Raw genomic sequence first — 15,811 nt, 5'->3', positions numbered from 1 at the left:
GTAGCTGATGTTGGTGAACTAGATTCTAAAATCTCTTTTCATGTAGCAACTATTTTGGACATTTGTAAGATTCTGCAGATTGGATTATCCTTCAATTATCTATCAACACCCAGGCAAAACACTACTTTCAATTTCTTCCTTCACCTTTGATTTTGTACTGCATTCTAACTGTGCCCAAATATAGCCTTGGATCTGCATAAGGAATATATTTCTGTAGTTCTAGAAGTTACTCAAAATATCATTTTGGGATTGTATATTCCTTTACTATATCCCTTTAGTAGAGGCTAATGGAATTTATATCTTTAAAAAGACATAAACCTCATTTTTTTTAGCAAATTAAATTATATCTATATATCTATACCTATAGATACACAGGTTTTCTATCGAAACAACCTGGTCTATCCAAATATGGGAAGGAGCATACTGCTTCCTTTTTGCCTTTCATCTCCAATCCAGGAGCCCTCAAACAGTCACTTTCACAACAAACTATTTTGTGTTAAATTTATATTTACTGACAAAGAAATAAAGGGAGACTAGTATAGATTTATTTCAAGCTACTTAGCTCTCATCAGCTAGCCCATACCCTTCTGGGATTCAAACATGGGCTTCCTTGCTTATTAGGTAGATGTATTAACCTCTAAGCCACAGGTTGTCCTTGCTTTGTCAGTTTGTATCAGGGAAGATTAAATGGGTGTTCTATTGAAGCAACCTGGTCTACCCAAATTTGGGAAGGAGCATACTGCTTCCTTTTTGCCTTTCAGCCCCAATCCAGGAGCCCTCAGGCAGTCACTTTCACGACAAACTATTTTGTGTTAAATTTATATTCACTGACAAAGAAATAAATAAAATTTAATCTTCCCTGGTACAAACTGACAAAGCAAGGAGAACCAGTGGTTTAGAGGTTAATACATCTGCCTAATATGCAAGTAAGCCCAGGTTTAAATCTCAGAAGAGTATAGCTACCTGATGAGAGCTAAATAGCTTGAAATAGATCTATACTAGTCTCCCTTTACTTCTTTGGCAGTATATATACATATATATCCATATACATGCATACATACATACATACATACATACATGTATGTATGTATGTACACACACACATACACACACACACACACACATAGAGATAATTTTTATGATACCAGTTAATGGAAGAGATCAGTTATAGTTCTCTTTTTTAATAAAATTGCTAGTTCCATTATAAACTCTTTATTTCTGTGAATTGGATTAAAATACATGATTTAATCCACACAGCTTGCTATACTAAAATAATGAAGATTTATCTAGGCTAAAACAAAACATTAAGAGACAATAACACAATCAAATTAGGATTTTACTAGTAATAGGAGAGCAGAAAAGAAAAGGACAATTGAAAAAAACTGTGAACAAAGATACGTGGTTTAAAAAAAGACGAGACTGTTATGAGAATGTCAAAAGTGAAATTATCAGATAAGAAAGAGAAAAATAGACAGCTCTTTGAAATAAACCTGCCTAAATAGACTCCAGCAGACGAGTAAGCTACAAGCATCAAAGCCACATTTCTCTCTGGTCTCTGATGCATGCAGGAAAATTGCAAACACATTTCATTCTCTTCAAAGGTATAAATTCCACTGAATCTGCAATTCTTTCAAATCTTCAAGATATTTTGAAAGGAACACAATTCCATCCCACTTCTGATTTCTCAGATTAAATTCAAAGATTCTGTTCAAAGCAGCATTATCTCATGGGTTTTATGTAGTTTTATGAAATAAAAGACATGGAAAAATGAATTAACATCTCAAGCATAATTTTAATTAGCTTTGTCCGTAAAGGAAAAAAACATCTTACTAATCTTGTTTAAGGTTAAGGAATCTAAGGGTGTAACAAAACTCCTGACCAATGCTTATCTTAGTCTGCTCTTTTGTTTCTGCTTACTGTATGTGCATTACAGGATTCATATAAGGCTTATTAATGCTATGTATGCACATTCCTATAAATACTTGAAAACACTATAGAGATATGGCTTTTACTATCTTTCTTAAGCTTAAAAATAAAAAAAATGATTATTTATTTAATTATAGAAGCCAAAATAATAATTGTGCAACACTGGAAAACTTTAGATAATACAAAGCCTCCTCAATTGCCACATTGGGGGAAAAAATTACAGAGAAAGTTAAGGAATTGAAGATTTATATAAACAGGAACCACACTTTTATCAAACATGGTTGGATTTTATGATTTATTTTAATATCAATAAATTATAATCTGGTATACTTCTTATATATGATAAATTTTCACAAGTGAAGTACCTGACTTTTTATTTAAATGCTAATAGATATCTTTGAGTATGTTTTTTAATTTTTTTTTTCTATATAAGTAGTCCTCGATTTATGACTACAAGGAGCCCAAAATTTATTTGGCTAAGCAAGAGAGTTGTTAAATGAATTTTGTTCCATTTTACAATCTTTCTTGCCATAGTTGTTAAGTGAAATGTTGCATTTGTTCACTGTTGCTAAGTGAATCTGGCTTCCCCATTAATTTTGTTAGTCATAAGATTGCCAGAGGTGATCATATGATTCCAGGACACTGCAACCATCATAAATGTGAGTATATTGCCAAGAATTTTGATCACATGACCATGGGGATGCTGCAACGATCATAAGTGTGAAAAATTGTCACATGTTTCAGTACCGTTGTATCTTTGAATGGTCATTAAATGAACTATTATATTTGGAGAATACCTGTATATATATATATATATTGCATTTATGTTAATGCAGATACCTGATATTTTAAAAGAAACAATAGATGAATTATTTCTCATTTAAAAAGAAAAGAAACATTGAAGTAGGTGGGGGTTTATTTATTTTTTATTTATTTATTTTAATGGCTTAAAGGCTGAGTTATAAAATCACTCAAATATTCCTCATCACTCATCCTTGCCAAATGTCCTAGTTCCTTTAAGAATTCAAGTGAATAACAATAGTTGAACTCTAAAAAGCATGATTTCTTCAGGTCTTCCCTAAGGGACTGACTTAAAAATTACCTTCTTGTTTATGCATCTAAATTACTATATATCAAAATCCCATGGAAATTCAGTGCCCGAAACCAACAAAAAAAGACTGATGTAAGATGTTGCTTCTCTTTCTTTCTCTTAAAATAATTATATTATTTAGAGATCAAGAGAAACTCGGCTGGCTTCTGGATGGCTAAGGATTCCGAGGTTTGATCCTAGATAGATCAAGATTCAGACTTAAAGAGTCAAGATGTGTAAATTGCAGAAATGTTAATGGCTTTATTCTAGGAATAAGAGGGATTCTTTAAGCTTTGCCCTTGTAATGGGGATGGAAATTGTATTGATTTTAATGCTAGTGTTGCGTGCCCATGTGGTGTGCCTGACTTATAGGTGCAGCATCTTTCATCCATATCCTCCATATCACAAGTACCATCATGCAGGAGACCTTATGGTAGGTGGAATTTCATCTCAACTTGGTCCAGTTTCTGAAGACATTACCTTTGAAAATCATCCCTCACCAGTATTGCCTGGACAGTTTATGTAAGGAATGTTATTGTTATTTGTTTCTGATTTACTGCATTTGTATTTGCTGAAATAATAGATTATAGCATTGCCATCACAATTAATTGACTTTGTTGAAGTTAAGGAGATGCTCAGAACAGCATTCTTTTCTCAACCAGGCAAAATAGAGTATGGAATATAATCAGTTGTTTAAAGCAAACTTCCAAAACAGAATACCTCCAAATAGGTGAGCTTCCACACCAGGGGTAGGTTCTACTTACCTTTACTACCAGTTTGCAATGGGAACATGTGCATTTCTGTGCATGCTCAGAAGCTTCTGCGCATGTGCATATTGTCAATGATGACGTCCAGGCAGGTGGGCAGAGCCTCCCACTTTTACTACTGGTTCTAAAGAACCGGACAGAACCGGGAGCAACCCACCACTGTTCTACACCTATAATCCTCAGTGATTGCTACACCTTCTGGGCAATATTGTGGGACAGACAGCTTGTGATAGGCTGATTTAAAGCTCTTTTGCATTTTTCTGTATACTCCTCTTAAAAAATATACATCAATTAGTCTTCTACCAAATAACTCCTTCAAACACATTACAATATCTTCAACTAACAATACAAAAGTGTCTGTAAGAGGACTGAATTTTTTTTTTTTACAAAGTGACATTATATATGTGGATTCCAGGCATTCCCTGTGTTTATGTCTGAAATCATTTGCATAATTTCTCTGCAGAAATATCTGAGTTCCAACAATAAATCTTGACTTCTTTATCAATGTACACTTGTACATATATCAATTCTGTATCCTGATGGCTGTTAATTTACTATATCCGAAAGACAGAATTACTTGATGGGGTTTGGCTGTTATAGTAAAGTACTGATAAGAACAGAATATCCTTCTGATGTGCAATACTACTCTAATTGTAGTGGAGTTCCTAAGAATTACCAGCACATCCTGGCTTTGGCTTATGCAGTAAAGGAGATCAATGAAAACCAACAAATCTTACCCAATCTCACCCTGGGCTTCCATGTTTATGATAGCTATGACATTGCTCAAAGAACCTATCAGGCCACCATGCTACTTCTATCAGCAACTGAAAGACTTGTCCCCAACTACCTATGCAACATCCAGAATAAAGTCATAGCTGTTATTGGAGGACTGGATGCTGAAATCTCCCTTCACGTGGCAACTCTCTTGGATATCTATAAGATTCCACAGGTAGGTAGAACAACTTTTCATGCAAATGCCATTCTACTTATAGTGATCTACTTTCACAATGTAATTTTGCTTTATAGCATTAGGTATATTCAAGTAAATGGTTCAGGAGTTGGAAATTTTGATTTAAAAACATTTGTTTTTGGCTTAGGTTTGGGCTTAACTTGCCCAATTATTTCATTTATTTCTAATTATTGAAAAAACTTTGGCTTTTCTGTTTCTAAATAATCGCATGGATTAGACTACAATGATATGCAGATTTTTGTGATTCAGTATCTGCCATTTTCTTAGCAAAGTGTGTGGTACTATCATACCATAAACAGTTGGTTCATTTATTTCGATGCCCCAATTTTCACAAACAGTATAACAATCCTTTTAGCCTGGTCTTAGTGTTAAGGCTTTAAATTTCAATAAGATTCAATCAAAATCTATCTCAGAAATTAATCTTTAATAAATTAAGATCTATTCTAACCAAAAGGACCAACATTCAATGATTAGTATAACCTGTAATGTTTTTAGTGATAACTTAAAGAGAAATTTCCTTCCAACAAGATGAATCAAGCTCTACATATAGAAAGATTTTTGATGGTTAAAGACAAATGTTTTGGAAAACTATCAGTGTTTTCATTATCTGTAAAATTTAATTGCACATTAATAAATAATTATTGTATCCAGTTAAGTACAAAATATCCAGAAAAATGTCAAAGTTTTTGTTGGTGGACATGAATCCCAATCCCAAATATCCATTATGTAAGGGAGGATAACAGATCTGCCATGATTCAATTCAGACTTTTTTCTATTTTCTCAACTGATGATTGCATTGTTTAATCTACAAGCTATTATATTTAGCTAAGATGTTAGAGTGTGAAAGCATTTTCTAAACTATTATTCTTATTTCAAATTTGAAAAATCCTATGGCTTGCACTCATCCTTTCAAATGTAGCTCCTTACCAAAGAGTTTTTGGCCCAGGAATCACATGTTTTAATACATGTTCAAAAAAGCATTTTCTTCTAATTTCCAGATGATACCTGTTTCTATGTGCAGCAAGAGCCATTATCCTCATTTCAGTAATTCAAGCATCCACATACATGATCTTGCAGAGAGAACCATCAGTGTATGGTTTCTATGTATGGAGAGTTAGTGGATATTTATATATAGCAGTTTGACCTATCAGTTTTTGGTATTGGTTGTCCTTGCTCATCTGTGTTGCTTAACTGGATGTTGGTTAACAGGAACAAGCGAAGAGAAGAGATTCTTAAAGTTGATTTTTTTATCTTAACGTTCCATTGTTGTTTTTGAATGGTATATAAGTAGAATTTATTTCTATATGTCTATTTATCACTAATTTCTTCTAGAAGCTTTCTTGCTTTCTCACACTTGGCATAATATAAAATGTGTACTATTTCCCAGATGAAACTATCTCTGTTGTGAAATTAAAAGAATTTCATGTTTTTGACTACCAGCTGACAATCATGAGTATGTTCTATAAATCTTATGCTTTGTCATATTTTGTCATACATGGTCAAGTCAAATCAATCAGATTCAATCTTTATTACATACATTCATAGGCTATAATAGAGATAAATAAATAAATAAATTCATAGAGATGCCAGAAGGTTTTAGTAAACTTTTGATTGTTTCTTAACAATTGTTCCTTTCTATCTGATCGGTCGCAGTCTGTGTTGACAGGGGGGCAGAGGTCGACCCCGAGGCCCCTTGTATGTGGGGTGCCACAGGGGTCGGTTCTCTCACCCCTTCTGTTCAACATTTATGTGAAGCCGCTGGGTGAGATCATCCGTGGTTTTGGGGTGAAGTATCATCAGTATGCTGATGATACTCAGCTATACATCTCTACCCCGGACCACCCCAATGATGCCCTTAAAGTGATGTCCCAGTGCCTGGAGGCTGTATGGATCTGGATGGGGAGGAACAGACTCAGGCTCAACCCATCCAAGACCGAGTGGCTGTGGTTTCCGACGTCCCGATATAGTCAATTGGTGCCATCACTGACTATTGGGGATGAGTCATTGCCCCCCATGGAGAGGGTTCGCAACTTAGGCGTCCTCTTGGACTCACAGCTGTCTTTAGAAGAACACTTGACGGCTGTGGCTGGGAGGTCTTTTTATCAGGTTCGCCTGATTCGCCAGTTGCGTCCCTTTCTGGATCGGGACTCGTTAAAAACGGTCACTCATGCCCTCGTCACTTCACGCCTGGACTACTGTAATGCTCTCTACATGGGGCTCCCCTTGAAGAGCACCCGGAGGCTCCAGTTGGTCCAGAATGTGGCCGCGCGGGTAGTTATGGGAGCAGCATGGTGCTCCCATGTGGCTCCCCTCCTGCGCGAGCTGCACTGGCTCCCTGTGGTCTTCCGGGTGTGCTTCAAGGTCTTAGTTACCACCTTTAGAGCGCTCCATGGCTTAGGACCAGGGTACTTACGAGACCGCCTTCTGCCACCAATAGCCTCTCACCGCCCAGTACGCTCCCATAGAGAGGGGCTTCTCAGGGTGCCGTCAGCCAAACAATGTCGACTGGCGGCCCCCAGGGGGAGAGCCTTTTCTGTGAGGGCACCCACCATCTGGAACGAGCTCCCCCCAGAGATACAGAAGATTCCGGATCTGCGCACTTTCCGCCGTGCCCTCAAAACATTCCTGTTTCAGCAGGCCGGCCTGGCCTAACTTTCCCTTTATATTGCTTTTTGATTTTATTTTAAACTGGGATGTCTTGAATTATCTAGGACCAGAATGTTTAGTATATTTTAATTGGTTTTTTATTATTAACGTTTGTATTACATGTATTTTTATCGTTCGCTGTTCACCGCCCTGAGTCCCTTAGGAATAGGGCGGTATATAAATTTAATAAATAAATAAATAAAATAAATAAATGTTTTCATCAAATGTTTTCAAATGTATGACAGAGCGTTTTTCTCTCCGACATTTCCTTATGAAATTAAAAATTTTATTCTTTTTTAAAAAATATTTTTATTAAACATTTTCCTTTATTATACATTATACATATTATAATCACATGTCCAGTTTTGCAACGACAGTGTACTGGCTGTATCAAGTCCTCTTTAAGTATAGATAGTATTAAACTCCCTGAGTATATCCATAAACCAGGAGCCTGGTTTAGCTCAACAGACAGAAGCACTGTAATTTAACACCAGCTGTCTGCAATTAAAGTAAGATCGAATCTCACCAGGCTCAAGGTTGACTCAGCCTTCCATCCTTTCTAAGGTAGGTAAATTGAGGACCCAGTTTGTGGGGGCAATAAGCTGACTTTGTATAAATATACAAAAGTATGAAGGCTATTGCTTAACGCACTGTAAGCCGCCCTGAGTCTCCGGAGAAGGGCGGCATATAAATAAATAAATAAATAAATTATTCCCATAGTCATACAATATAGTCTCTTTTAAATACATAATGTTGTACATCATAGTTATAACCATTATTTTCATAGTTGTACCAAAACACTCTATACATTTATCACTCTATATGTTTTAATCTATAATCACGTACAGTCTGATTTTTATTCTTATATACTAAAAGATATTGGAAAAAACTAACTTGAACTGTTTTGATTCACCATCAACTACAGAAATTTACACTTTTAAAAATTTGCATCAGTATACAAATCCCTTTGTCCATCTCCATGTAGACAAAACTACCATGTATACCTGTGCATGTGTACAAACAAGGATTGTAACAATATATCCTCTTTTGATATTTTGAAAATGTGAAACAGCAATTACCCATCACCTACAAATCTACTGCTTGGTTTTAGATAAATTCATATCAGTAATTCTTCCAGTTCTGGAGCATCACTGAATGGCAATCAACAGACTTCCAACACCTTCCATGCACTTATGCCTTCCACACCTACAAATTCCAGGAACAGAATTTCAGGGAATTTTTCAGCTCAACGAGGCAGGCAAGGCTCTTTAAAAGGGTTGGTATAAGGTTTATTAATTCAATATACTGTATGTTGATTGTTCTGAACACTTGAAAATGATCTGTAGATGCTGCTCTTATCTCCTTTTCCTGTTTCTCTCTAGCTCATTTATGGTTCTGCGCCGATAATGAATGATAAAACTCCAGGCCTTTCCTTTTATCAGATGGTTCCCCCAGAAGAACTTCAGCATAAAGGCATTCTCTCACTGCTCCTGCATTTTAATTGGACGTGGATTGGGATTCTTATCATGGACAATGACCAGGGAGAAAAATTTGTAGAAACAGTGATTCCTCTTTTTTCCAAAAATGGGGTTTGTGTTCCCTTCACTCACAGACTCCCCAAAGTAACTGATTTCAGTAGTATTGATCACGTGATTAATCAGGCAGGAAAAATCTATGATGTTATTATGGATAATAAGGCGAATGCAGTGGTGTATAATGGAGAATCTTTTGCAATGGGAAATTTGTTATGGTTTCAGCATATTCCAAATATATTAGAGGTGAAAAGTAAACCAAAAGGTATTGTTTGGATTATGACAACGCAGATGGAGTTCAGTTTAATCCCTGTTCAACGTGCTTGGGATCTCAAAATAATTGATGGTGCCCTTTCCTTCACAGTGCATTCCACTGCTCTACCAGACTTTAGATCATTTGCTAAGAAACAAAACCCATTCAGCGCAAATAAAGATATATTTATCAGACAGTTCTGGCAAGAAGCCTTTGATTGTGTATTCCCAGATACAACTATGAGTGATGTACAGGAGAATATTTGCAATGGTAAAGAGAATTTGGAGAGCCTTCCTGGGACTCTTTTTGAAATGGACATGACTGGCCACAGCTACAGCATCTACAATGCTGTTCATGCTATAGCTCATGCTTTACATGCTCTGTCCTCCTCTAGAAATACTGACAGAACAATGATGAGTAAAGGAGGAAGGAAGATTCATGGTCAAGACTTCTGTAAGGTAATATTCTCATTAGGAAAAATACTATGATTGATGGGAATCCTGAAATTAATTTTGACTTATGTCTCATATTTTCCAATTAAAAAATAAAATTATGCTTCCTTCATCATGCTGAACTTTATTTATTTTCTCTATCTTGAGTATTGATTACTATAAAACTATTTTCTACTGAATTATATTGGGACTGTTCTTCTGTTATTTATCTCATAATTATATGAGATTTTAGTAAGCTTATTTTCCAACTCCCATGATTCTTGAAAATATATATGTTTTTCTATGTGTCTTTAGGATTCTCTGATCTAGAAGTCAGAATCACTCTAGTGTGGCAAACATTTTTTCCGTTAATCAAAATATTAAGGGAAAGTCAGGGGAGCTTTAATCATAACCCTTAGCTCTGTCTCACTTTTAAACAAAAAATAATTTGGATTTTTTTCCTATTGATTCTTTTAATTCATATCCTTGATTCTATTTTCTCTTCAATTTCAATGTAATGTGGTGGGGAAAAGGACCTACAATACAATTAAATCTATTGTGAAAATTATCAACATGGAGACTGGTAATTTAGTCTTTCCAAATAGCAGTAGCACTTAGACTTGTATACCACTTCATAGTGCTTTTACAGCCCTCTCTAAGCAGTTTACAGAGTCAGCATATTGTCCCCAACAATCTGGTTCCTCATTTTACCCACCTTGGAAGAATGGAAGGCTGAGTCAACCTTGAGCCGGTGAGATTTAACTGCCGAACTGCAGCTAGCAGTCAGCTGAAGTAGCCTACAGTGCTGCATTCTAATCACTGCACCACCTCGGCTCTTATTTGCATTTTTCCTTTCAATTTAGTTCCACTATTTTTTGAGAAATGTCGCTTTTAACAATGGTGCTGGGGAACCAGTATCCTTTGATCAGAATGGGATTGTAGCAACTGGATTTGATATTCTAAACCTAATAGCTTTCCCAAACAATTCATTTCTTCACATGAAAGTTGGAAATGTGGATCATTCAGCATCTCCAGATAAAATATTAACCATCAATGATGACATGATTACATGGCACAGCTGGTTTAACCAGGTAGGATTTAATTATTGTCCTTCATTCTGAAAAAACATGCTGTTTTTTAATTTGATACATCAATTATTGGACAAAAAACTTTTTAAAGTTTTTTATTTTAAACATAGTTAAAAAGACATACGTAGACATACAACATATACAAGAATTTCTTGTATTTAATTTCTTTTTCAGCTACATAACAGTGATCCATTTCTTACTATATATAAATACTTACAGATATTATAATGTTAACTTATTCAGCCTTTTTCTCCTATTATATTTCATGTCTACTAACATGTTAATTGATCTATCACACTTTTCTCTTTTCCTTCTACATTCCTTTAATTTATTTCCTTATTTTTCAGTCATTCAGGAAATTCTTATATAAAGTTTTCATATAAGCAACTTCTAGGTCTCATTATCATATGTGAATATTGGTGAAATAAATATTTAACAGTTTTAGGTGTTAGCTTGTGGAACATCATATTTCATGATGTAATAATAAGATGATAATGTTTTATTCCCAGCCTAATTGTACCCCTACCACACTTAGGAATCCAGGGTTTTTTGTCTTTGCCCAACTCATTATTGCACTTGTTTAATCTAGAAACAAGTATATTCCGCTGATTTTGTACAATGTAAAAATGTTTTCCAAATGATTACTCCTATCCCTAATATGGGATGATGCCCATGACATGCTTTCATCATTTCAAATGTGGACATTGGAATAAAAAGCCTCCAGATGTATAAATTTCCTCTTTAATTTCCAGGTGATACCCATCTCTGTTTGCAGTGACAGCTGTTATCCTGGTTCCAGCAAAAAGATGAGGAAAGGAGAAGAATTTTGCTGTTATGACTGCCAGCCATGCCCAGAAGGGAGGGTTTCAACTGAGAATGGTAAGAGATATACATCACTTCTTGATTTTTTTTTTCTAAAGAAAGAAAGGAATAAATTTTGATGAAATTGAACATGGCATGAGCTGCTATAATATGCACAAGATACTTTCTAAACCTGTGGGTTCATCATTTCAGTTCTTGGAAATATTCAATTAAAAAATTATCATTAATTTTCAGTGAGGATGATGGTTACCAGCTTTTCATTTACACATGGGCTGTCATCCAGGATTTTATGAAACATTACCACAATTGTGTATTAATCTCTGAACCCATTTTAGATCATTTTTCCACATCTTCTACAGTCCTGATCTGCTGAACTATAATTATAATCATACACAATTATTATTGTGAAACTGACTGAAGTCCAGTAGATCTGGAATGTAATTTGAAATTTAAAGTTATTTATTTATGACCAGCAACATTAAATAATAAAATGAGCAATAAAAAATAGTAAATGCAATCGGGATCAAGAAAAAGAAGTGGGTGAAGTTATATATTAGAAATTATAAAATAAATCAAATGTGATACACTCTAATGAATTTACTACATAATATCCTGATTATTAATCTAATACTAATAAAACTAATACAATACTACAATTCATTAAAATATATGTTCTCTAGAAATTATTAGAAAATAACTAAGCAAAGTATTAATAAGAATAAGGATCTTTAGTTCTTTAACTGCTCTTTCCTTATTATCATTGCAGTGGCACAAAAATTTGCTACTGCAAGAATACTGGCTGGATTTGAATACTAAATAGAAACATCTATTTATTTTCACAAATGCTTCACTTCAATCATACACTGTTGTTCTCACATTTAGCAAGCAAACTTTAAGTTCTATTTTTTATAGGTGTTCCATTATTCAACCTTTTTATTAAATACTTCTTTTCAATCAACAAACTGATGATAAACACTCTTGTTCACATACTGTCAAACCCTTAGAAGCCAAGAGAATCAGATTCTATTGAACCGGTAGTAAAACCGGTGGGAGGCTCCATGCACCGACCCCGATGTCATCAGGAAGCTTCTGTGCATGCGTGCATGGCCCCATTGCAAACCGGTAGTAAAGGTAAATAGAACCCATCCCTGGACTGTTCTACTTGAGTTTGAAACAGAAACTTATACGATGGAGATATGGCAGCAAGTAAAGTAACCTCTTTTCCCCGATAATCAAAATCTGGCAAGGCAAGGGGCAGTTAAAGAAAATTTCAGATGGGACTTTGGAATCATTTTCTCCAGCATATGAGAGATGCAGGATACTGCAGGCCTTCAAGAAAGTGGTAAAGATCTGGCTTATCCCCAGACATTGAACTAGAATGATTAGAATTCCTATGTTATGAGAATATTAAAAAACTAGTATGAGAATTACGTTTAAAGAATATCTTGATAAATAAGATTATTGCACAGATTACTAAACATAAAGATTATATAATTATAATTATTATAAATTAACTTTATTATTATGCAATCTAGGATAGATATACAGAATATGTATGAGAAAAACATCGCATCATTTCTTTTTCAGACAGAAATGAATGTTCCAGATGCGAAGACAAATTCTATCCAAACAAGAAACACAATTTTTGTATTCCCAAAAGTATTAGTTTCTTGACCTACAAAGAGCCATTGGGAATCAGTTTAGCCTGTCTTGCACATTCTTTTTCTTTGACTACTGTTCTTGTGCTTGGAGCATTTATAAAGCATCACGATACTCCCATTGTGGTAGCCAACAACCGGGACCTGTCTTATACTCTCCTCATTGCCCTCCTGCTCTGCTTCCTTTCAGCACTGCTATTCATTGGCAAACCAGGAAAATTTACCTGTCTCCTAAGACAAACAACTTTTGGTGTGGTCTTCTCAGTGGCTGTTTCTTCTATTTTGGCAAAAACAATCACAGTGGTTTTGGCTTTTATGGCCACCAAACCAGGATCCAGGATGAGGAAATGGGTGGGGAAAAAATTAACTAATTGCATTATTGTTTCCTGCTCCCTGATCCAAGCAGGCATTTGTACTCTTTGGCTGATATTCGCTCCTCCATTCCCAGATGTTGATATGTTCTCAATTACTGAAGAAATTATCCTGCAATGTAATGAAGGCTCTGAGACCATGTTTTATTGTGTCATTGGCTACATGGGTCTCTTGGCTCTTGTCAGCTTCACTACAGCTTTTCTTGCCAGGAAATTACCTGACAGTTTCAATGAAGCCAAGTTCATCACCTTCAGCATGTTGGTCTTTTGTAGTGTTTGGTTGACTTTTGTCCCAGCATACCTGAGCTCCAAAGGGAAATACATGGTGGCTGTGGAGATCTTTTCCATCTTGACCTCTAGTGCTGGGCTTTTGGGTTGCATCTTTTTTCCCAAATGTTATATCATTGTGTTTCGACCTGACCTGAACAACAGGGATCAACTAATGAGAAAAAAGGACTGATTAATATAATCACTCTTTTATTCTCTTTCAAATTTTAATATAAATGTTTCATTCTTATACAATATAGAATATTCATAAACTGTGCCTTTCAGATAGTGATTTATATAATTATTTGCATTTTCTAAATATTCTAACATTTAATTAAAAGAGAATGATGCACCCAATGTTTTTATTTGTTTTTTATGCCTTATTTTATTTTCAGTATCTGTTCTAAAGAACAATAACTTTTTCTCCGAGTATTACTTATTTAGTATAAATATAATAGTATAATTTTATTTCTATACCGCCCTTCTCCCGAGGGACTCAGGGCGATGTACAGCCTATTTAAAAACACAAGACAAACATCAATTAAAAATTTAAAATTATTAAATAAATTCGGCTGCATTTAAAACCCCAAAACTTTAAAATACCCCAATTTAAAATTTTTATATTGATAGCCCGGCCTAGAGGAACAACAGGGTCTTCAGTGCACAGCAAAATACCCGGAGGTCGGAGATCTTACGAATTTCAGGGGGCAGTTCATTCCACAGGGCTGGGGCTCCCACAGAGAAGGCTCTCCCCCTGGGTGTCGCCAGCCAACATAACTTGGCTGATGGCACCCTGAGGAGACCCTCTCTGTGGGAGCGAACTGGCCGGTGCGAGGCTATTGGTGGCAGAAGTCATTCTCGAAGGTATCCGGGTCCTATGCCATGGAGCGCTTTAAAGGTAATGACGAACACCTTGAATCGCACCTGTAAGACCACTGGGAGCCAGTGCAGCTCATAAACATCCATTTACTGATAAGAAGGAATTTCAGTGACTGTATTAGTATAGAATTTCAGTATAGAATCATGTATCATCTTTCTTGAATTTGTCAGAAACCAATTGCTGAGATAGATACATGATTTAGTAAACCTTGAATGAGATTAGTGGATAAATGGTCTACCAGATTCAAGTGTCAATTAGTGACTGGAAGATCATACCTCAGTTACTGGGGCTATTTGAACAGGAGAACTGTGAAGAAGGCTTAGGGCCTGGATACTTACGGGACCGCCTTCTGCCACCGATAGCCTCCCACCGGCCAGTACGCTCCCACAGAGAGGGACTCCTCAGGGTGCTGTCGGCCAGGCAATGTCGACTGGCGACCCCCAGGGGGAGGGTCTTCTCTGTGGCAGCACCTGTCCTTTGGAACAACCTACCTCTGGAGATACGTAGGATCCCAGATCTCTGTGCTTTTCGCCGTGCCCTTAAAACTTTTTTGTTTCATCAAGCTGGGCTGGCTTGACCCCCCCCCCACCCCTTAGATATTTTTAATTATTAATTGATTTTAGTTGGGGTGTTTTAAATTTTATATTGGGCCAAAAGTTGTTTAATTCTTTTAAAATTAATCTTAAATTTTGTATGTGATGTTTTTATTCTTGGCTGTTCACCGCCCTGAGTCCAGTAGGAGAAGGGCAGTATAAAAATCTAATTAAATAAATAAATAAATAAATAAATAAATAAATAAATAAATAAATAAATAAATAAATATCTGTCAATAATAGATGGCATGATGTTTATTGAGAAGTGCAAAGGAGTTCCAAATGGTTTAAATTCTGGATCTAAAGCCTAATGTATCATTTATACTAATTCTGTAACTATCAACTATGAAGTATATCAACATGGCTATTGCCGAGAGTATAATCAATACAAGATTCTCGCTGTATCAGTGACAGCCTGACAGCTGGATAATTTCTCAGCAATAACATTGTCTTCTCTCTGTATGTAGTAGCTGGAAGGACTTGACAATTTGCTTTCAGATTCAAAGAGGGTGCTAAT

The 15,811-nt window shown here is 35.7% G+C and overlaps 2 protein-coding genes across 2 annotated transcripts; both read left to right on the top strand.

Annotated features, from left to right (window-relative positions):
- The first annotated feature begins 4,363 nt into the window (after window positions 1-4,363).
- LOC117669065 (vomeronasal type-2 receptor 26-like) lies at window positions 4,364-11,287 on the top strand. The gene is made up of 4 exons (XM_087893563.1): window positions 4,364-4,732; window positions 8,782-9,642; window positions 10,479-10,706; window positions 11,213-11,287. Exons 1-4 carry the CDS (start codon window positions 4,364-4,366, stop codon window positions 11,285-11,287), a joined length of 1,533 nt encoding a protein of 510 aa, XP_087749689.1.
- Window positions 11,288-11,459: 172 nt separating this feature from the next.
- Window positions 11,460-14,173, top strand: LOC148113964 (vomeronasal type-2 receptor 26-like). The gene is made up of 2 exons (XM_087894500.1): window positions 11,460-11,582; window positions 13,113-14,173. The coding sequence occupies exons 1-2, from the start codon at window positions 11,510-11,512 to the stop codon at window positions 14,012-14,014; spliced, it is 975 nt and encodes a 324-aa protein (XP_087750626.1). The 5' UTR covers window positions 11,460-11,509; the 3' UTR covers window positions 14,015-14,173.
- The last annotated feature ends 1,638 nt before the right edge of the window (window positions 14,174-15,811 follow it).

This window comes from Pantherophis guttatus, chromosome 4 (genome assembly GCF_059756535.1).
Source record: "Pantherophis guttatus breed Tessera chromosome 4, ASM5975653v1, whole genome shotgun sequence".
Lineage (NCBI taxonomy): Eukaryota > Metazoa > Chordata > Lepidosauria > Squamata > Colubridae > Pantherophis > Pantherophis guttatus.
This window is presented reverse-complemented; position numbering and strand designations above follow the sequence as displayed.